The sequence below is a fragment of the Anopheles ziemanni genome, chromosome 3 (genome assembly GCF_943734765.1).
Source record: "Anopheles ziemanni chromosome 3, idAnoZiCoDA_A2_x.2, whole genome shotgun sequence".
NCBI classification, from domain to species: domain Eukaryota; kingdom Metazoa; phylum Arthropoda; class Insecta; order Diptera; family Culicidae; genus Anopheles; species Anopheles ziemanni.
The window spans coordinates 21,021,865-21,043,944 of NC_080706.1; the positions used below are offsets into that span (position 1 = coordinate 21,021,865).

The following is a 22,080-nucleotide window of genomic DNA, read 5'->3' on the forward strand; positions in this document are numbered from 1 at the left end:
GGAAGCAAAACACACACGCACCCATAACCGCACACTTATTCAGGCTTAAGTCGACAATCCTCGGCATACTCGGCCGGCTGGATAGAATGGCAAAGTCCGATGAATATGTTTATGATTTATGTTTTTCTTTTTCTCCCGTCACCGTTACAAACCAGCCTCCTCCCTGTTCCCCACGCACGGTCAGGTCGTTTCTGTGGTCATCCCCGTTAGGGAGAACACACCGTAGGGGACTTACGTGTGGAATGTGCGCAAACAATACATGCACGCACGAATCCGGTCGGCGGAGCCGCACGGTGTCCCATTAACTACACAAATTTATGCACTTTGCCAATGAAGATATCGGCTGGACGGTACTGGTTGTCTGATGCAAGGAATTGTGCAATTCAATTCGTTCTTGTTCGCCAAAGGGTTTTTTTTTTTCCTTTCGCCCTGTACGAGAATATTCCTCGATAAATTATGCTGAAGGCGCTTGGTACAGTGTAACGGAATCAAACTCTTTTTCTTCGAAGTATTTAGGCCCAATGGTGAGCATAAATCATAAGCTTTAGGAATTTGGAAATAAACTGGTCTGGTCAAAAAATTTCATCAAATCAAACGTGTTCTTACATATAAAGTCAAATTATAAATAAAATTATGTAATATCAAAATTAATCACCTCTGTTTCTGTAAAACAACAGTGTCTTCTGACAAAAGGAAAAACATACAAAAGACTAACATTTAACCAACTTCCCATCCGCTGCCATGTGGATAATTTGTTTCCTCCATCATACATGCACAAAGTGCTGAACGTGGCCGAAAGATTTCCATCGTCACGACAAACACGTGTTCTGCATTCTGCATTTCACTCGATTGCATGGCGTGCACACTGCTCGGACACGAACCTGTAGCATCTCCTTTGCCGTTTCCTTCGTCGGTGAAGCGGCGATAGAAGGCAACGTGTAGGCAACGGTTTACACGTTTACGACGCAGGCCTACTGGTTTTGAGCATATTAAACAATCGACAACCATCCCAACCTCGCCCGTTTCGTGCTGCTTTGGCGCTGAACCTGGCTGATGCTTTGGGGTTTCGACAAAAATTATGCAAATGTACAACGAACGCATGATGGATGGTGCGGTCTTGCTTCTTTCCCCACGATAGCATACTGGCCGTGTACCGGATCCACAAAAAAAAAAACCCACCGTGTGCGAGAATATCCAAGGAAATGTTTAACGCGAGTCAAGACGTACTAGATCCGAAAGATTAGTGTTTGGGAGTTCGACGAACTTTCGATTTCAAACACTTTTGCGTGTGTATGTGTTTGTTATCCCGGTTTAGCGTTTCTTTCGTCATTTTCTCCTCAGCTACCGGCCCTAGTCCACCATCAAGATCCAAGTTGGACACTCGTACGAGATTGTGCGTTGGAGTCGCGAAGACAGGCAAGAGGGCAGTATGTTGCCGCCTAAACACCAAAACAAATCCCGCACCGACCCCGATGATGATTGACACATCCGAGCGACTGCGGATCGGGGTTTTCTTTCTTAATTCTTAATCAAAATGTACGCATCGTCTTTCGCCTCTTTTCACCACGCGCTCCATTCCGCTGCTGGTTAGGTTATCTGGATTGAGTGTGTTCGGTTCTGAGTGGTTTTTCGTTGTTTTATTCTTTTTCCAGCTTCTCTGTTTGCTAGAACCTGCGGCCAGAACAGGTTGATGGATTATGATCTTCTGACAGTGACGCTAGACATATACGGACAGTTTGGATGCCGATCGAACGCTTGATAGCCAGCGGTTTTCATTTCAGTAGTACCATTGAAAGGTGTTTCGTTGAGGTGATTGTCTATGTTGATATATCCATTATTCTGCTGAGAAGAGGAATGTGAATTGGGTTTGAGTTGTTTCTTTCCGTTGCATGAGTTTTTATTATTCCACTCCCTATTCCATTCATTGGCGAGTGTCTGACGATCAAGTATAGTATTTTCCGCATTTATAAAATCCCCTTTTTGTTACACCATCCGAGAATTTTTTACCCTTTTCACTAACACAAAATTTAATTTAAGAATTGATCTTTGCAGCATGTATTTTCAGCAATGATTCTTTTCAAGATCAATTTTCAAATTAAAGAAATTGGACAAAATAGTTATTTCCATTCTTTTCTGTTACTAAAAACAATTCTCTCTTTGGAATCTTGCCTGAATGCTTTGCAACAAGCTGATGAGCTTGTTGATTTTTTTTAGGATTTTTCAAATCGTAAACGGCATTTTTGTAGTATATTTGCTGACTATCTTTCCCCGTTTTTTAAAAATTGAATCTTCATTATTCCGCTAGCTTGGTGAAAAGCAAAAAAGATCGAGTTCCTTTCATTCTGGTTTTACATACCCCATTCGAGTTATAAAGAAATTTATTTAACAGAACACAACATACGTATCATCTGATCGGAATAAATTAAGTGGTTCTGAAAAATAAGAGTAAGGAGATTTTTCGAAGCAATATTCTTGGATGAAAGAGGTAGAAAAAATACAAGCAATAATACGGTTAATATTTGTTTTTTAGCGACTTACCGGACTTTTCTATCCACCTATCAAGCTGCAACCTGTCGCTGGCATACATAAAAACGGCCATTTAAATTGCAATAACTACCCCGAACGGTCGGCATGGAAGCTCGGCGCTGTCCTTCAACAGCTAATTTTTACTAATTCTCAGTTTCCTCCAAGAACGCTGCTGCACGGAAATGCGTTTATGATGTACAAACGCTTAACAGCTCATTTAGCCTGTCCTGTGACCTCCGGTGGCACCGCAATCCCATCATCGTTCCAGCGGCGGTCGAAAGAAGCAATCATCATTTCTTAAAATTCGTCCCGTGCGATTTCATACGAGCAGCCGTTTTGTGTGTGTGTATTTGTGCGTGAATGAGTACGTATAATTTGTTCAACAATCCCAGCCCTGTAATTTGGCGCGTTTTGGCAAGGGTCCCGGCTTAAATGTGCTTCCTCACGCAAATGCCAACTACGACTGGAGCGCTGGAAGCCATAACGCCCCTACCGTCTTCTAGCGACGCAGCACATGGACCATGGAGCGCCCGAAGAGCATTAAGAAGTCGTGATTTCCGCCGTATCCACCTTATCACGCAGACGGTGCTGCTACAGCATAGCCACCACAAGCCGGTCCGTGTTTCCGTCCGGCATTCCGAGTATTTGCATTGGATGGTTGCTCCCATAAAAAATAAAAAGACAAGGAAAGCTGCCCATCATAATGCGATCCCCCGAATGTCCGGTTTCGCGTCGTTTGGTCGTTATTTGAGCGCTGCACCTTTCGCGCTTTCGGGTTACTGACAGGACATAATTAATATCGTCCTTTGCGTGGTGGGGCTTAGTGGCAATAACGCCTACCCGCCTCGTCCCGCACCCCGGGGGTGTGCAGTTGATCTACAGCACGTATTATTAATCCCTCCGAACCTGAAACATCCCCCAGGCGTGGATGGACTTGGATGGATGGACTTCAACACGGTACGCACATGGTACATGTCCCTCTCTACACTCTGGTCCCACTCTACTAGGGCCGTGCTCGTCTGGACTCTCAGAGCTCATCAAAGGACCTACGTCGTCCCAGACGTGTAGGAACCCCGGATGGGAGTTGGTTGGACTTTTTTGCTAATGCGTTTGTCACGAGCGATAGCTTTGGGGACAGGAGTAAGAGTTGACTTTAAATTGGCAACTCCAACGGCAAGAAGAGAAAAAAAAACCGTCCCAGAATAATAAAACAACAGTACCCTTAAGCCGATTGTGTCCTCCATGACCGGTTTCACCGGTGGGTTGACGATGATGTTCCGATACCTTCGCCTGCCCAAACCAGTCCCGGATCAACGTAGATGTCGATTCGATGTAGGTATGGTACTGTGTTCTTGTTTCTCTCTTTCTCCCTTTCTGACCTTCATTACCTTCCGTTCGCTTTTAAGCTTTTTGGCAAGATGTCACGAGTCGATCCCGGTAAACTCTTCCCCGACACACGCCGACAGCAAACCAGACCCGAAGACCCAACAAAGAAGCTGCCAGGTCCGCGCGAATGGTCTATGCAAATTTCTGCGAAGCCGTCTGGTCTTCCTTTGTTGACCACAGCGACAAACAGGACGGGGTAGGATTTATTCCCATCCGCCACACACCCCCGAGGGGTGAGGGAAATGAGGGTATTCAATGGCTTCGCCGCACTTTGCCAAGCTCAGCCGCCTAACTTCCGCCCAAACCACAAACGAGTACCGGGTGAAAAGCGAAACCAACCACGGAATGGGCGCGCCGGTGAAAAGTGCAATCTGTAAACCATCAACGGTCACCCTGGAAAAACCGAACCGGCACCATCCCCGCAGGGGTCTCCTGCTTTCAGGCATGGGATTTGCCAAACTTCCATCGATTTCCGGTAGACCGGTAGCGTACCGATTGTAGTTTAATGGCTCCGGTTCGGACGGAGAAGTTTGATAATTAATGGTCGCTACGTTGTTTGGCTTCGGGCCGGGCCCGAGGAAACGAGGGATTGATGGGCATCAATGGGTTGGAAAAGTTTACACCCCGCTACGGGTACGGGTACGTGACGGGCTTCGATTTTAATGGTAATTGAGCAAAAACACTTAAAAATAGACACATTGGCTCGCAAAAGTCGGCAGTTTGGTGGCAGTGACTTGCCGAAACGAGACTAAACGAACTTCTCCTCATATCTGGAGTTGACATTTTAATACATGAGAGGATATCGTTGGGCACTTCTACCAGTAAGTCTACCTAATACCATGGCAATACACACTCTACAATATAAACATATTATCCGCTGTGATAGGATGAAATTTTGAAAATATTGGTCTCAAGAAATTACAAAATTCTGTACATAAACAATCTGTTGAAGTAGAGATAATTAAGTTCTTAAGCTTTTGTTCATAACCACATTTATTGCAAATGTCGTTTGCTTAAAATTTTGATTTAACAAAGTTTATTTGAGTTAAACGATATTTCTAGATAATGCTTTTAGAATGTTTGGTGGTGATGATTAAAATTTTCTTTATATGCCAATTTAAACAGAAGTACCCAAAAGAATTACAATAAAACGTATTAATCCTTGTTACAATGCCAATCACCACTGATTTGGGAAAAAGTCGAAATAATAACAGGCAACGTTAAAATAGGTGATAAAAGCAAAAACACGATAATCAATTTTATCAGTTATTAAATTAAGCTAAGAGGTCATCATCATTACCGAAAACTCCAAACTCGAGCATATTTGCAAAATACCATTCCTTTAATTCAATAGTAATACTTTACAAAAATAAAACTTAACAACTTGCTTGTACGTAAAAAAGAATTGAAAAATATATATGTATAAAATAAATATATCGATTCGGCGTCACACGTTCCCCCGCGATGCGCTTTTCCCAGGCGTTCCCCAAAATAGTGTTTTTATACAAAAATGATAAAAAAACAAAGAGACTCTATGTCCTACGCTTACGATTACAGTTACACCTAGATTAGATTAGCTATGCAACATACTCCCGCGCTACCTCCATCCGGGACACAAACCCGCTTTAGGCGCTGACGTTGAGCGAGAACGAAGCCAGCGCATCGCCGTTGCGCGTCACCACGCGCACCTGGTACTGGCCGATGTCCTCGAACGAACACTTGGCCACCGTGAACGTGTACTTGTTGTCCTTCTTCACGAAGCGGTATCGGTTGGACGACTCGTTGATCGGCTCGCCGTCCTTGTACCACTGCAGCTTGGACGGCGCTTCGTACGTCTCGCAGGAGAACACAGCCTTGGCCCCGTCGAGGACGCTCAACGAGGCCGGGAATTTGGCGAAGGTGGCCACCTTCTCCTTCTGCTCCTCCTGCGCCAGTACGGTGATCGTGCACGAGCTGAAGCTTTCGCCACCCTTGTTGAACGCCTCGCAGGTGTAGGTGCCGGCGTCCTCGGGGAAGATTTCGGCGACGTGCAGCGTGTAGATGTCGCCATCGTTCAGGTATTCGAAGTCGGCCGAGTTCTTGATCTCGCGGTTGTCGTGCAGCCAGATCACGTTGAACGGATCCGGGCAGCTGATCGCGCACGAGATGAACACCTCCGAGCCGTCCTTGTGGTAGCCGGACTCGGCGTGTTTGTTGATGATCGGTGCCTTGATCGGCACTCCCTTGCCTTCGGGGCGGGCGGTCGAGCCAGGTCCCTCTGTGGATTGGTGAACGGTCATTTAGTCAGTGTTCAAAAACCTGCGTCTTTCCTACTCCGGCATCACTTACTCTTAACATCCAGCGTACACTGGGTGGAAGATTCTCCCATCGAGTTCTTGGCCGTACACACGTACAAGCCCGAGTCCTCTGGGAAGAGTTCGTTGATGCGCAGGCTCGCGATGCCCGACTTGTACTTGATGTCGATCACGTCCGACGAGCTGAGCTTCTTGCCGTCCTTCGTCCAGACGATCTGCGGCAGCGGATCACCGTTGACGTGGCAGTTCAGCTGCAGCGGTTCACCATCGGCCGCGATCACATCCTTCAGCTTCTTCGTAAACTCTGGCGGGTGCATAAGACTGTCCGATTGGAGTGCTAAAGGGACGCATAGACAAACACGTCGTCATGATCATACACCTCGTCAATGCAACGAACATTCAACAATCAGTACTTACGCATCAGTTCGCGAGTGGAATTCCTCGATCGTGCTTCATTCGTTGGGGCTCCCAGGCGAGACGCCGAGGAGGACGTGGTCTTGGCGGGTTCCGGTTTCTTGATGGTGGGTTTCTTCAGCTCCTGCTTCAGCGCCTGGTGCTGCTCGGCGCGGTGATCCTCGACAATCACCACGCAGCTCGTTTCGGCCTTACCCAGTGGGTTAACCGCGACACACTTGTACTCGCCCGAGTCTTCCACCTTCGTGTCGATGATCTCCATCGTCACCACACCGTCGGTGTGCGACATCGTGTACTCGTACTTGCTCAGCTCGCGGCCATTCTTGTACCATTTGACCGACGGCATCGGCTTGCCGGTGACGCAGCACAGCAGCTTGCAGGTATCGCGCAGCTGCATAACACGTGGTCGCAGGGCGAACGTGAACGATGGTGCCGAGTCGGCCTCCTCCTGCCAGTACGGGCGTGGACTTGGCTCGCGCTTGCGGATCGTCAGCGTTTCCGGCTTGTAGATCGGGACCTGCTTGGACATCGGGTGCACGTTCAGGAAGATCACTTCCTCGCGCGCACCGTAGTGATTCTCCGCGCGGATAATGTACTCGCCCCGGTCGTCCAGCTTGACGCGGTTGATGATGAAGTAGTAGTCGTCGCCGGCGTACCGCTTCATGAACTTCACCGATTGCTTCAGCTCCTGGTTGTTGTGGTACCAGGTGAGCACCGGCGTCGCCACACCGATCACGCGGCAGTAGAACTTGCAGCTTTGACCCTCGTAGCAGAACGCCGACTGCGGTCGGATAACGAAGCGTGGTGCCGCCTGTCGGCGATCGACAGACGTTTCGTGAATCTTGTACTTCTGGATCAGCAGCTTGCGCAGGGCCGAGTATTCCGACAGACGACCCAGCGGCAGCACGAACGACGCCCAGTTCTCGTACTTGCGACGAATCAGGTCGCGGATATGCTTGTATCGCTCGATCGAGATGATCGAGGTCGAGCTGTTGTACGTATCGCTCAACCAAGCGTGCATCAGACACTCGTGCGCCGTCATGCGCTTCTCGGTGGTCTTAACCAACAGCCGGCGGATGAAGTCCTTGCATTCCTCCGACACACCGCGGAACGCCACCTCGTCAAACTCCCACGTGCCCTGCTTGATGTTCTTCAGCGTATCGATGTCGGTCTCGCCGGCGAACGGCGACAGACCGCTAACCAGCACGTACGCCAACACACCCACGGCCCACATGTCCGTGTAGAAGCCGACCGGCTCGCGCTCCACAATCTCCGGTGCGGCAAACTCGGCCGTGCCGGTCGAAATCTTGACCATCTCGTTCGGGTTGAGCTTGGTCGCCAGACCGAAGTCGATCAGCTTCACCTGGTTGGTGTTGCGCGTCTGGCACATCACGTTCTCCGGCTTGATGTCCAGATGGATGATGTTCTTCTCGTGCATATACTTGACCGCCTCGCAGATCTGCTTCATGTACTCGATGATCTCCTGCTCGCACATACGGTAGCCCTCGGTGGTGATGCGCTCGAACAGCTCGCCACCGGACAGGAATTCGTAGATCAGAACCATCTCGTCCTCGTCCTCGAAGGCGTCGTGCAGGTGGATCAGCTTGCGGTGATGCAGCTGGTTCATGATGTCGATCTCGCGACGGATCAGCTCCCGCTCGGCGTTCGTCGACACCGGGATGAACTTGGCGGCGAACACGTTGCCCGTCTTGCGCTCGCGGCAACGGTGCACCACACCGAACGCACCCGTACCGATCTCCTCCAGGATCTCGTACTGATCGTACACGCTCTTGTTGGAGATCTCGACCGGTTTCGGATGATACTTGGAGTACACATCGAACACGTAGTCGTCGTAGTCGCCGATCGCCTCCTTCTTGCCACGCTTCGGCTTGCCGTTTTCGTCCAGCTCGTACTTGACGCGCTTGGCCGGCTTGATGCCGAGGTCCTTCAGGCTGATCAGATCCGTCTGGTCCGACGGTTCCGATCGGCCGTACACGTTCTCCGCGAACACGCGGAACTCGTACTGATGACCCGGCGACAGGTGCGGGATGATCAGCTGGTTGAACCGGGTCGTGCCGGCACGGATCCAAGTCGACAGCGGTACCTCGCGCTTCTCCACGATGTAGTTGGTGATGCTTGCGCCTCCATCCCACGACGGTGGCAGCCAGCTCAGCGTCACGTGATCCAGTCCAACCTGGTCGACGGTGAGGTTGCGCGGTTTGTCCGGTCGGTCGCTGATCTGAATCTTGATCTCGGCCGTATCCTGGCCCAGCTCGTTCTCGATCGTGATCGTGTAGGTGCCCGAATCCAGCTGCGAACCATCGCGGATGGTCAGCACCGTGTGGCGTTCGCGCGTCTCGATGTGATAGTGGCTGCCCGACTCGATCTGTTCGCCCTTCAGCGTCCAGTGGCAACGCGGTTTCGGGAAACCGGTGAACGGAATCTTGATCTCGATGTTCTCGCCATTGTCGAAGAACGCCGTATCGCGGAATCGCGGTGGAACGTTCAACTTCGGTGGCGACTTGATGATCAACGATGCCTTGGTCGATCGTACGCCACCACGGTTGGCGGCGCGACAAGTGTACTCGTCCGCATCCTCGCCAAAGACATCGTTGATGGCCAGATGGTGCGTATCGCCGTCGCTGTACATATGGTAGCGAGAACCAGAGCAGATCTCGCGTGCACCCTTGTGCCAGGTGATACGAGGCTTCGGTACACCGGTAATCTTGCACACAAACTCCACGCCGCGGTTCTGGATGCAGGTGAGCGTGTTCAGTGGCTTCACGACCTCCGGTGGTTTCACCACATCCGGATCGACCACCTTCACCAGCTGCGATGCCTTCGAGAACTCCGACACGCCGATCTCGTTCTGGGCTGCCACGCGGAACTCGTAGTGACGGCCCTCGACAAGGTTGGCGCAGTTGATCGTGCAGATCACGCACAACGTCGTGTTGACGCGTTGCCAGGTATCCGTGTCCTGTTCGCGCTTCTCGATCCAGTAGCCCTGGATGCGGGCACCACCATCCGACACCGGCTTCTCCCACTCGAGGTTCACAAAGTCGCCACCCACCTCGTGGATGATCGGAACTCCCGGAGCGGACGGAAGGTCGTACGGGCCGCGGGCCTTGATCGGGTCCACACCCTCCAGTGCCGGGCCGATACCGTTTTCGTTGACAGCGGACACACGGAACAGGTACTCCGAGCCCTCGATCAATCCCTTGATGATCAGCTGCGATTCCTTCACGTAGTTGGACACGATCAACCAGTGCGGCGACTTGATGTCGCGACGCTCCACGATGTAGTGCGTAACCTTGCGGCCACCGTCGGATGCCGGCGGTTTCCACGAGACTGTGCACATGTTTTTGGTGACGTGGCTGACCAGCAGCGGACCAGTCGGTGGTCCAGGTAGGCCAGTGACGTGCACATTGACGTTGCACGATACACTGCCACTGTCGTTCTTGAAGTTCACCAGATACACACCCTTGTCCGTGTCCAGCACGTCGCGAATGTAGATGACGGCATAGTCATCGAACACCGTGTACTTAATGTGGTCGGTTTCGATCAGCTTCTCACGATCCTTCGAGATGTTAACCTCCATCGGCTGGTCGCCGTGGAAGCCGAGCTTGATCTTCGCGTTGTCGCCCTTCACCAGGTACACGTCCGACGGGATGTTAACCAGCTTCGGCGGCACACCGATCTTCAATGCACCGGTCGTGTGGATCACACCCACAAAGTTCAACGCCTCGCACGTGTAGTCGCCCTCGTCGCGGTACGTCACGTTCGAGATGTGCAGCGAGAACACACCGTTCTTGCTCTCCAGCGCAAACTGGCCACCGTGCGTGATCTCCTTGCCGTTGCGCAACCAGCGACAGGTCGGTTCCGGTTTGCCGTGCGCTTCGCACGTCAGCTCCACCGACTTGCCCAGCGGCACCAGGTTGAACTTCAGACGCTTCACCCATTCCGGCTTCTCCGTATCGAGCTGCTCGCCGATGCGCACCGAGCGGGTTTCGGGCGACGGTGGCGACACGCCGTAGTTGTTGACGGCGTACGCGCGGAACTCGTACACGCCACCCTCCATCAGGTTCGTCACGGTCAGCTCCGTCACCGGGATGTTGTTCTCGTTGCACTTCACCCACCGGGCGCCTCCGATGTCCCGGCGCTCGACGTAGTAGCCGAGGATGCGCGAGCCACCGTCGCTGGCCGGTGTGGTCCAGCTGAGATCGACGAAGCTCTTGCCCACCTTGACGACGGCCGGTGCACCCGGTGCCGACGGTGGCGTGATCTTGCCGTGAATCTTGAACCTCTTCGACGACGCCGACGGTTTGCTGACACCCGCGGCGTTCTGAGCGCGCACGCGGAACTCGTACTCGCGGCCAGGCAGCAGATTGTACACCTGGTAGCTGGTATCCTTGATGAGGAAGTTGTTGGTGTTCCAGGTGCTGTCGGTCACATCGCGGTACTCGAATCGGTAGCCCTGGATGCGCGAACCACCGTCCATAAGTGGACGCTCCCAGGTAACGGTGACATAGTTTGCGTCCCAATCCGACACGCGCGGTGGATTCGGTGGGTCCGGCACGGTGAACGGATAGCGGGCGATTATCGGCTCCTCCAGAATGAGCGGGTCGCTCACACCGTACTGGTTCTCGGCGCGCACGCGGAAGTTGTACGGCTTGTTCGCCTCCATGCCCATGTTGTCGTAGTGAGTGCTGCGCACGAAACTGCTTGCCTTGGTCCAGTAGCCCAGCGGTTCGAAGCGCTCCACGATGTAGTTGGTGATCGGGCTGCCACCGTCGTCCAGTGGCGTCTTCCAGGACAGCGTACACGACTCGGGCGTGATTTCGGACACCTCGAGCGGTCCGATCGGTGGCGACGGTTTGTCGACGACCAGCACGCGGCACGACGCCGTATCCTTGCCAACGCAGTTCACCAAGTGGATCGTGTAGCTGCCCGAATCGATACGCTTCGAGTTGTCGTTCTTGAAGATCGCCTCCGTGTCGTTGACCGACAGTTCGATGCGATCGTTGCGCGACACCTCGTTGCCGTTCACCATCCAAATGGCGTCCGGCCTTGGTGTCGCCGTGTACGGCACGATGATCTTGAATGGATCGCGTGCGATCACCAGAATATCGCGCATGCCAATGTCCGAGGTGATCTTGGGCGCGGTGAACGCCGCACTCACCATGATCGGATCGGACGGGTTGCTGTACGGGCTGGTGCCTGCGGCATTGACCGCCGCCACGCGGAACACGTACTCGTGGTTCTCCGACAGTCCCGATACCTTGCACATCAGATCCTTCAGTGTGCCCTGCTGCACCTTCGACCAATGGCCCTCGGTGGCCAGCTTCTTCTCGACGATGTAGTGCGTAATCGGTGAACCACCGTTGCTGGCCGGCTTCGTCCAGCTGATGGTGATCGTATCCTCCGTCGTTTCGACACGCGTCGGCGTTCCCGGCTGCGACGGAGGGTCGAACGGATGCTTGGCCACGATCGAGTCGGCCTGGGCCGGCTCCGACAGACCGTACTTGTTCTCGGCGTACACGCGGAAGTCGTACAGCTGGTTCAGACGCAGGTTGCGAATCTTCAGGTACGTGGTCGTGCAGTAGCTGCTCACCTTCGTCCAGGCGTTCGAGTTCTTGTCCTTCTTCTCCACCACGTAGTTCGTCACCGGGGAACCACCGTCATCCAGTGGAGCGTTCCAGCAGAGCACCAGGTGCTCGCCACCGTACGACTCGACGGCGATGTTCTCCGGGCGGCTCGGACGATCGAGCACCTTCACGTTGCACGTGGCAATATCGTAGCCGGACGGGTTCTTCAGCATCAAACGGTACTGCTTGGTATCGGCACGGACACTCTTCACCACCACAATGCTGGCCGCCTCGTCCGTCAGCTGAGTGTGGAAACGCTTGTCGCGATCGTCCAGCAGCTCCTCGTTGACGAACCACGTCGATACCGGTTTCGGGAACGCCGTGTACGGCACGTGAATGTTGAAGTCCTCACCCGCGCGCACGGTGATGTCGCGCACGTTGCGCAGATCCATCATCGGCTTGTTCGGCTGCTCCTGCAGCGACACCGAAATGCTCGGACGAGACGGGTCCGACGAGCCAATGTCGTTGACTGCAATCAATCGGAACTGGTACTCCTTGCCTTCCTCCAGGTTCTCCACGCGGTACGACTGGTCCGGAATCAGATCGGCAAGTGAGTTTGAGTCCACCCACTTTTCGTCGTCCTTCAGACGGTACTGCACCAGGTAGCCCTTGATCTTCTCCTTCGCGTCCCGTCGGAGCGTGCGCCACGACAGATTGACGCTGTTGCGCGAGATCTTGTCGATCGACGGTGGGTCCGGCTGGTTCGGGCGCTTGCGCTGGTGCGAGGCGGTGATCGGGTCGGTCGGTTCGCTTGGCTTGCTCACGCCGACCTCGTTCACCGTCTTGACGCGGAACTCGTAGCGGAAGCCTTCCATCAGGTCCGGGATGGTGTAGGTCGTGTTCGTAGTCGGGTAGTTGTTCACCTGCACCCACTCGCCAGTACCACGCTCGCGCTTCTCCACCAGATAGCCAACGATCGGGCGTGTCTGGACGCGCGGTGGCTTCCAGGCGATGGTGCACGAGCTTGGCGTGTAGTCGGTGACGGTCGGCTTGTCGACCGTCTCTGGTGGGTCGGGGCTCTTTGGCGAGATTGGCTTGCTCTCGGTGGGCTCCGATGCACCGTAGATGTTCTCCGCACGCACGCGGAACACATACTCGTGGTTCTCGTTCAGGTGCTTCACCGTGTGCGAACATCTTGGTACCGTTCCGTAGACCATCTTCCAGTTGTCAGACGGGAACTCCTTGTACTCGATGCTGTAGCCGGTGATCTCCGAGCCACCATCATCCGACGGTGCGTCCCAGTTGAGCGTAACGCTGTCCTGAGTCGTCTCGAGACCGGACACGTACTTCGGTGGCTGCGGTCGGTCGACGACGATCACTTCGAACTCCTTGACGTCCTCGCCGTACTGGTTCGATGCGCGAACCTTGTACGTGCCCGAGTCGTTGCGGTTGCTGTTATCCACCCGGAACACCGTCTGCTCCATGTTGGTGTCGATCGAGACACGCGACGTCTCCGGTACCTTGTTGCCACCGCGGAACCATTCGACGGTCGGTAGCGGAGCTCCGACCAGCGGGATGGTCAGCACAATCGGTTCGCCAGCGCGTACCTTGATCGTGCGCTTGCTGAAGCTGTCCGTGTTGAGCGACGGCGCCTGCTGCATCGGGCGAGCCCAACACTTCACCGACGAGTCGCTCGGATTGCCCTGGCCGGCCTGGTTGACTGCCGACACGCGGTACTCGTACTGGTGACCCTTGATCACGCCCGTATCCGTGTACTCGATGTTCGGCACCGGGTACTTGTTCGCCTGGATCCAGCGACCGGTGGCCAGATCGCGACGCTCGACAATGTAGCCCGAGATGCGCGATCCACCATCGCTGATCGGTGGCTTCCAGCTGAGTGTGATCTGATCGTAACCGCTGTCGATGATGTCCGGCTTCGTTGGCGGTCCAGGCGCAACGAATTGGTCCTTCGCCACGACCGGGTGCGCACTCATCAGTCCATCCGAGCGTCCCTGCAGGTTCTCCGCCATCACACGGAACTCGTACTTGTTGCCCTTGTTCAGGCGTGGCACAACAGTGTGCGTGTACTTCGGGCTGACATAGGCCACGGCCGGCACCCAACCGCCACCGTGCGTGAGGTCCTTCTTCTCCACCACGTAGCCGGTAAGCTCCGAGCCGCCATTGTCGAGCGGTGGCTTCCAGGAGATGGTCACGCTCTTCTCGGTGATCTCCTCGTACACCGTCGGACCCTGCGGTGGATCCGGACGATCGAGCACGGTCAGGTTGAAGCTGCCCTCATCCTGTCCGCTCGAGTTGCTGATCACCAGCTTGTACGTGCCAGAATCACCCCGGTTGCAGTTAACCGTGTGAACGATCGTATGATGGCCAAGCGCCGTCATCGTCGTACGGTTGTCCGTCTTGACGGGCTTTCCGTTCAGCGTCCATTCGACCTCCGGCACCGGTTCGCCGGTGAAGTTGATGTCCAGATGGAAGATCAGTCCCGCCTTCACCACCATGTCGCGCATCGGCGTCACGATCTTCGGTGCGATGAAGCGCGAGCGCGTCAGTACCGCATCCGAAGCATCGGACGGTTCCGACTCGCCGGCCGCATTAACCGCGATGACACGGAACTCGTACTCCGTCTCGGTGGCCAGATCCGGGATCTGCAGGTCCCGCTTGATTCCGGGCACGCGTCCCGCATTGCTCCAGTACGGGCTGTCCTTTTCCTTCTTCTGGATGATGTACTCGGTGATCGCCGCTCCACCGTCCGACTTCGGTGGGTTCCACTGGATCGTGACCGAGTTGGCGTCCCAGTCGCGCACCTCCGGCTTCGGCGGTTGCGATGGTTCTTCGTAGTCGTTCTTCGCCACGATCGGATGCGAGCAGTCGAGTGGCTCCGATTCGCCGATCTCGTTGACCGCCTTCACGCGGAACGAGTAGCGCTTGTTGTGAATCAAGCGCGAAATCTCGTTCACCAGCGATGTACTCATGCCGGCGTTGGTCCAGGTGCCACGCGACATATCCATCTTCTCGATAACGTAGTGCGTGATCGGACTGCCACCGTCGTCCTTCGGCAGCTTCCATTCCAATCGGCAGCCCTCCGTGGTGATGTTGCTGATCTTCAGCGGGCCCTCCGGTGGCGATGGTTTGTCCAGCACCGTCACATTGGCCGACGCCGAGAACTCACCGCATTCGTTCTTCACGATCAGTGTGTACATGCCAGTGTCGTCGCGCACCGAGAACGGAATCTCGAGCGACACCTCGTTGTTGTACACCTCGCGAATGACGCGCTGCGACTCGGGGATGACAGCACCGTTGCGCTTCCAGACGGCCGTCACCTGTGGCGACGCCTCCACCGAGATGTTGTAGGCAATCTTCTTGCCCACCGGCACCACCAGGTCCTTCAGGGCGTTCTTGTTGAAGTGCGGTGGCACGAAGCGCGACTTGCACACCACCGGATCGGACGGTTCGCTCGGGTCGCTTACGCCCGCCTTGTTGACGGCGCACACGCGGAACTCGTACTCCTCGTCCTTGGTCAGCTCCTTGATCTTGGCGGACGGTTTATACAGCTCGGTGAACTCACCAGCAAACTTCCAGTCGCCATAGCGTGGGCGCTTTTCGACGATGTAGCTCGTAATCGGTGCGCCACCATCCTTCTTCGGGATGGTCCACTCCAGATCGACGTGATCGTCGCTCCAGTCCACGACCAGCGGTTTGCCCGGTTTGTCCGGCTTGTTGTACGGGTCCTTCGCCGTGATCGGTTGCGAGGTCACCAGCGGAGTCGACTCACCCTGCTTGTTAACCGCACGCACGCGGAACTGGTACGAATGGCCCTCGATCAGATTGTCCGGGCGGATCTTGGTGGAGATGGTTTCTCCCACCGGCACCCAGCGTAGCTGATCCGTGTCCAGCTTCTCGACGACGTAGTGCATGATTTCGGAACCACCGTCGTCCTTCGGCGGGCGCCACATCAGCGTCACGCCCGTCTTCGAGAGGTTCTCGAAGCGGATCGGTCCCTCGGGCGGAGCCGGCACATCCAGGATGGTTACGTTCACGTTGGCAATGTCGATGCCGTTCTTGTTCTTGGCCGTGAGCGTGTAAACACCGCTGTCCGCGCGCTTCACGTCGATCACCCGCAGCTTCGTGCGGTAGTTCTCGTACACCACCTTGATGCGATCGGTGTTGATGATCATGTTGTCCTTGTGTGACCATTCCTTGGCCGGCACTGGCTCGCCACTGACCGGGACATCGAACTCGAACGTCAGACCTGCTCGGATCTTCACGTTCGACAGATGGTTGCGATCGATCTTCGGCGGCTGGTTCTTGCTGCGCGCGATGTGCGACTCCGTCGGTCTGCTCGGTTCACCCTCTCCCGCGCGGTTGATGGCACGCACGCGGAACTGGTATGCCGTTCCCTCGATCAGGTCCGGCACAACGGCGCTTGTTGCATTGCCATCCGGCACCTCCACCGCCTTCTCCCAGTCGCTCGAGTACTTGCCAAGCTTCTCGATGACGTAGCCAGTGATCGGCGAACCGCCGTCGTTCTCCGGGGTCTTCCATTCCAGCTCGACATAGTCCTTGTCGTAGTCCTTGATGGCGACCTGCTCCGGGCGATCCGGCGCGCGGTATGGGTTCTTCGCCAGCACCGAATTGCCCATGCTCAGCGGCTCCGACTTGCCCATCTTGTTGGCGGCGCGCACGCGGAACTTGTACGTGTGGCCCTCGATGAGCCCGTCGATCTCGGCACGGCAACGCGGGCCACCCGAGTCTCCGGCGTACGACCAGGTACCCTTCACCTCGTCCAGCTTCTCGATGATGTAGTTGTCGATCGGCAGACCACCATCGTCCGATGGTGGGCGCCACTCCAGCACGGCCGTGTTGGCCGTAATCTCGACCACCTTCAGGGGACCTCCCGGAGGGCTTGGCACATCCAGCACTGTCACCTGCACGGTCGCCGTATCCTTGCCGTTCTCGTTCTCCGCGTCCAGCTGGTAGGTGCCGCTTTCCTCGCGCGTCGCCGATCGGATGGTCAGCTTGGTGTTGTAATCGTAGTTCTGGATCTTGTACCGATCCGTTGGCTTGATCTCGCGCTTGCTGATCGACCATCTCGTCGTCGGCATCGGTTCGCCGGTTACCTTCACATCGAACACCACGTTGTTTCCGGCCTTGATGCGCACCTCCACCAGGTTGGTGCGATCGATCTTCGGCGGCTGGTTGCGCGGCTTGCAAATGATCGGTGGCGTCGCATTGCTCGGGTCGCTCGGTCCAGCATCGTTGACGGCGCGGACACGGAACTCGTACTTTTGTCCTTCGAGCAAATCAGGAACGGTGGCCGCAGTTGCGTCTGCCGGCACCGCCATCTTGCGCTCCCACTCGCCATACTTGTCCTTCACCTCGATAACGTAGCCCGTGACCGGAGAGCCACCGTCGCTAACCGGCGGCTGCCAAGCCAGCTTGACAAAGTCCGGACCCCAGTCGGTGGCCTTGCAGTCCCGCGGGGCCGACGGTTCGTCGAACGGATTCTTCGCGATAAAGTCTCCGGCCATTTCTAGCGGCTTCGATTCGCCCTCCGCGTTGATGGCGCTCACGCGGAACTTGTACTTCTTGCCGTCCTGCAGACCACCGATGTCGGCGTTCGTCTCGACGGCCCTGGCATGCGGCACCCAGGCCTTTACGTCGTCGTCGAACCGCTCGATCTGGTAGTACTCGATGTCGCAGCCACCGTCGTCCTTCGGGCGCTTCCACTTCAGCTTGCACGACTCCTTCGTGATGTCGGAAGGCGTCAGCGGACCCTCCGGTGGACCCGGCTTGTCGGTAACGGTCACCTGCACCAGCACATGGTCGCGACCAGACGAGTTGGTTGCGGTGATCTCATAATCTCCCGAGTCTCCACGGTTCGCCGGACGAAGGATAAACTTAGAGTTGTAATCGGTGTTCAGGATCTCCAGGCGACGGTCACCACCGGTAACGATGGCCTTATTGACACGCCATTCGCACTTCGGTGCCGGTTCGCCGGTAACGACCACATCGAACTTCAGCATCGATCCTGCCGAAATCGATAGATCGCGAATCGTGCGACGATCGATCTTTGGCGGGGCGAAGCGTGGCTTTGCAGTGAACGTGCGGCTCGAATCGGATGGATCCGACTGTCCAGCCTTGTTGACAGCGATCACACGGAACTGATACTCATTACCTTCCACCAGACCACCAACGGTGGCCGTCGGGTTGGGCGAGCTCGTCTCGATGGCCTTCTCCCAGATAGGACTGTACTTATCCTTCTTTTCGATGATGTAGCCAGTGATCGGGCTGCCACCGTTATCCGGCTCGGGCCACTTGAGTACGGCATGGTTTTCCGACCAGTCGACAACCGTTGGTGCGCTGGGAGTGTCGGGAACAGCTGTGGATTTAATAGTACGGATTCGTTAGTTTAAAGCTCAGATCAAACACACTTGTCCAAGAACACTTACAGAAGCTATCCTTTGCGACAACTGTTCCAGCGGTTTCCAGCGGCTCCGACTCGCCCTCGGGATTTACGGCCTTCACGCGGAACTTGTACCGATGTCCAGGCACCAGCCCGTCGACCGGGAACTCCGTTAGCGGACCGTCGGTTTTGCCAGCGTTCATCCAGATACCGTTGTCTGGGTCGAACTTTTCGATCACATAGTGGTCGATCGGTACGCCACCATCGTCCTTCGGTTTCTTCCATTCCAGCTTGCAGCTATCCTTGGTCATATCCTTGACTTCCAGCGGTCCTTCCGGAGCGGCAGGCTTGGCTGTAATAATTTCAATTAAAACGTATATAAAACGTATTCCATAACAGTCAGATTGCAACGGTCATACTTACATCTAACAGTAACAGTGATTTCCACCTGATCGCTGCCGAACTTATTGGTCGCCTTGATGACGTACTTGCCCGAATCACGACGATCCGGGTTCTGATTGGCGAACTTGCTGTTGTACGGCACGTTATCAATCGTGCGAGTCGTAGTGACCGTAACCATACGATCGTTGATCGTCCAGTCAACATCCGGGGCAGGTTCGCCCGAAATCTTCACGTCAAAGCCAAACGGTTCACCAACTGCCACACTCAAGTTTCTCAAATTGCGGCGATCGATCTTCGGAGGAACTGTACAGGGAAATTAAAATCAGTTTTAGATGCGTAAAGTTGTATCCATCACCCTTCCTCTTGAAACCAAAACTTACGTTTACGAGGTTTGGCAGTGATCGGTTTGCTGTGATCGCTCCATGCACCTGGGCCGGCCTCATTGACGGCACGCACCTTGAATTCGTAGACCTCGCCCTCGTTCAGCTCCGTCACCTTAGCCTCGCACTTGTTGCCAAGCACCTCGGCGCACTTGATCCACTTGATCGTGCCATAGACGCGCTTCTCGACGATGTACTTCGTGATCGGAGAGCCACCATCGGTCATCGGTGGGGTCCAGCGAAGCTCGATAAAGTTCTTGTCCCAGTCGTATGCCTCAGGCGTTCCCGGCTTGCCAGGTTCGTCGAACGGATTCTTCGCCGTCATGTAGGTGTCGGTGGCTAACGGCTCCGATACACCCTCATCGTTCACAGCCGACACGCGGAACAGATACTCCTGGCCCGGTTCTAGGTTAGCCACGTCCATGTGGGTGTCGTGTGTACGACCGACCGGCAGCCAACGCTGCGTCTCCTTGTCGAACTTCTCCACGTTGTAGTACTCGATCGGTACGCCACCATCGTCTAGCGGTGGGTTCCACTTGAGCGAGCAACCCTCCTTGTGCACGTTCGACACCTTCAGAGGGCCTTCCGGTGCAGTCGGTTTGTCCAGCACCGTCACCGTGAGCTGAGCCTCGTCGTAGCCCGACGCGTTCTCCGCCTTGATCTCGTAGGTTCCACCGTGAGCGCGAGTGATGTTGCTGATGCTCAGCTTCGCGCGGTAGTCCTCGAACTCGACACGTACATCTGGGGTATCCTTCTCGACGCGTGCCTTGTTCAACAGCCAGTACTTCGTCGGGGCCGGTTCGCCACTGATCTTGCAGTCCAACCGCAGCGACTGGCCACCCTTGAGTGTAATGTTCTTCAGCGTAGTCCGGTCGATGCGTGGCGGTGCGAAGCGATCCTTCACCGTCACCGGATCGGACAGTGGTGAGTACGGGCTATGACCACCTTTGTTCACTGCCTTGACACGGAACTGATACGTGGTACCCTCGAACAGGTCCATCACCTTCGCCTTCGTGACGGGACCATCGGTTTCCATCGCCTTCTGCCACTTGGTGCTGTTCACGTCCTTCTTCTCGATGATATACTTCTGGATTGGCGCATTGCCATCGCTGTCCGGTTCCTTCCATTCCAGCATGACAAACTTGCGCGACCAGTCCATCGGTTTCGGCTTGCCCGGAGCACTCGGTGCGTCGTACGGGTTCTTGGCCTTGATGCTCGTGTCCGTCTCGAGCGGCTCCGACTCTCCCTCGCTGTTGACGGCCTTCACGCGCAACATGTACTCCTTACCCTCCTGCAGTCCGGTAACGTCCGCCTCGGGGAAGCGAGTTTCGCATACCTGAATCCAGCGGCCACTGTCCACGTCCATACGCTCGACAATGTACGCTTGAATCGGTTCACCGCCATCATCCTCCGGCGGCAGCCAGTTCAGCTTGCAGCCATCGGCCGTCACGTCCGACACCTTCAGCGGGCCGAGACATTTGGACGGTTTGGCCAACACGACCAACTCCAGATCAACCGTATCCGTACCGGAATCGTTCTTTGCCGTAATCTTGTAGGTGCCGGCGTCGGAACGCTTCAAGTTGCGAATCACCAGGTTCGTCTTGTAGTCCTCGTTGTCCAGCTTGATGCGATCGTCCTCCTTGCCGTCGACCAGCTTGCCCTTGAACTCCCAGGTCACCTTCGGTGCCGGTTCACCGGTCACGTCGGCTTCCACGTTCAACAGCTGGCCACTGCGCAGCACCTTCTTGTCCAGGTTCTTGCGGTCGATCTTCGGCGCAAGGAAGCGCATCTTCGCCACCACCGAGTCCGAGATGTCGCTCGGCTCCGACTGGCCGGCCTTGTTAACCGCCACAATACGGAACTCGTACTCGTGACCCTCCTCCACGTCCTCCACCGTACCGCGGGTACGATCGCCCTTCACCGTAGCCGCATCTTGCCACTTGCGCGATGCCTTGTCTCGCTTCTGGATAATGTACTCCGAAATTGGAGCCCCACCATCCGACTTCGGTGCGGCCCACTCCAGCTCGACAAAGTCCTTGCTCCAGTTCGTGGGCTTCGGGCGGCCTGGCTTGCTCGGCACACTGTACGGATCCTTCGCGATGATGGTCGTCTCCATCTCCAGCGGTTCGCTGTCGCCCTCCTTGTTGAAGGCCTTCACGCGGAACTTGTACTGCTTGCCCTCCTGCAGGCCCGAAATGTTCGCCTCCGGTGTGGAGCTCTGTCCGCACGGGATCCATTGTCCGGTGAGTGGGTCGAGCTTCTCGATTTCGTATCCTTCGATCGGCATACCACCATCGTCCAGTGGCGGCTTCCACTTCAGCTTGCAACCATGCTTGTGGATGTCGGATGCCTCCAGCGGTCCCTCGGGAGTACCCGGCTTGCTGAGAATGCAGATCTCCACCTCGGCACGATCTTCACCCTGCGAGTTCGTGGCAACGATCGTATACTTGCCCGTCAAATTACGTCGACCGCGCATGATGAAGAACTTGGTGTTGTAGTCCACGTTGTCGATCTTGTAGTCGGCATCGGTGGCGATCTCCTTTTCGCCATGGAACCACTTCACCGTCGGTGCCGGCTCACCCTCGATATCGATGTCGTACTGCACCGACAGACCAGCCTTGATCGTAATCGGATTCAAGTTGGTACGATCGATACGTGGGCGCACTGTGGAG

The 22,080-nt window shown here is 55.3% G+C and overlaps 1 protein-coding gene across 3 annotated transcripts in view; it reads right to left on the bottom strand.

Annotated features, from left to right (window-relative positions):
* Nucleotides 1-5,445: 5,445 nt before the first annotated feature.
* Nucleotides 5,446-22,080, bottom strand: part of LOC131287871 (twitchin) — a 33,071-nt gene continuing 16,436 nt past the window's right edge. For all 3 annotated transcript variants that reach the window (XM_058316959.1, XM_058316960.1, XM_058316957.1), the window contains exons 22-27: nt 19,409-22,072; nt 19,050-19,331; nt 18,673-18,978; nt 6,624-18,602; nt 6,241-6,543; nt 5,446-6,169 (exon numbers count right to left, since the gene is read on the bottom strand). In XM_058316959.1, the coding sequence (XP_058172942.1) occupies nt 5,538-6,169; nt 6,241-6,543; nt 6,624-18,602; nt 18,673-18,978; nt 19,050-19,331; nt 19,409-22,072 (16,166 nt within the window). In that variant the 3' untranslated portion in view covers nt 5,446-5,537. The remainder of the gene's footprint in view (nt 6,170-6,240; nt 6,544-6,623; nt 18,603-18,672; nt 18,979-19,049; nt 19,332-19,408; nt 22,073-22,080) is intronic.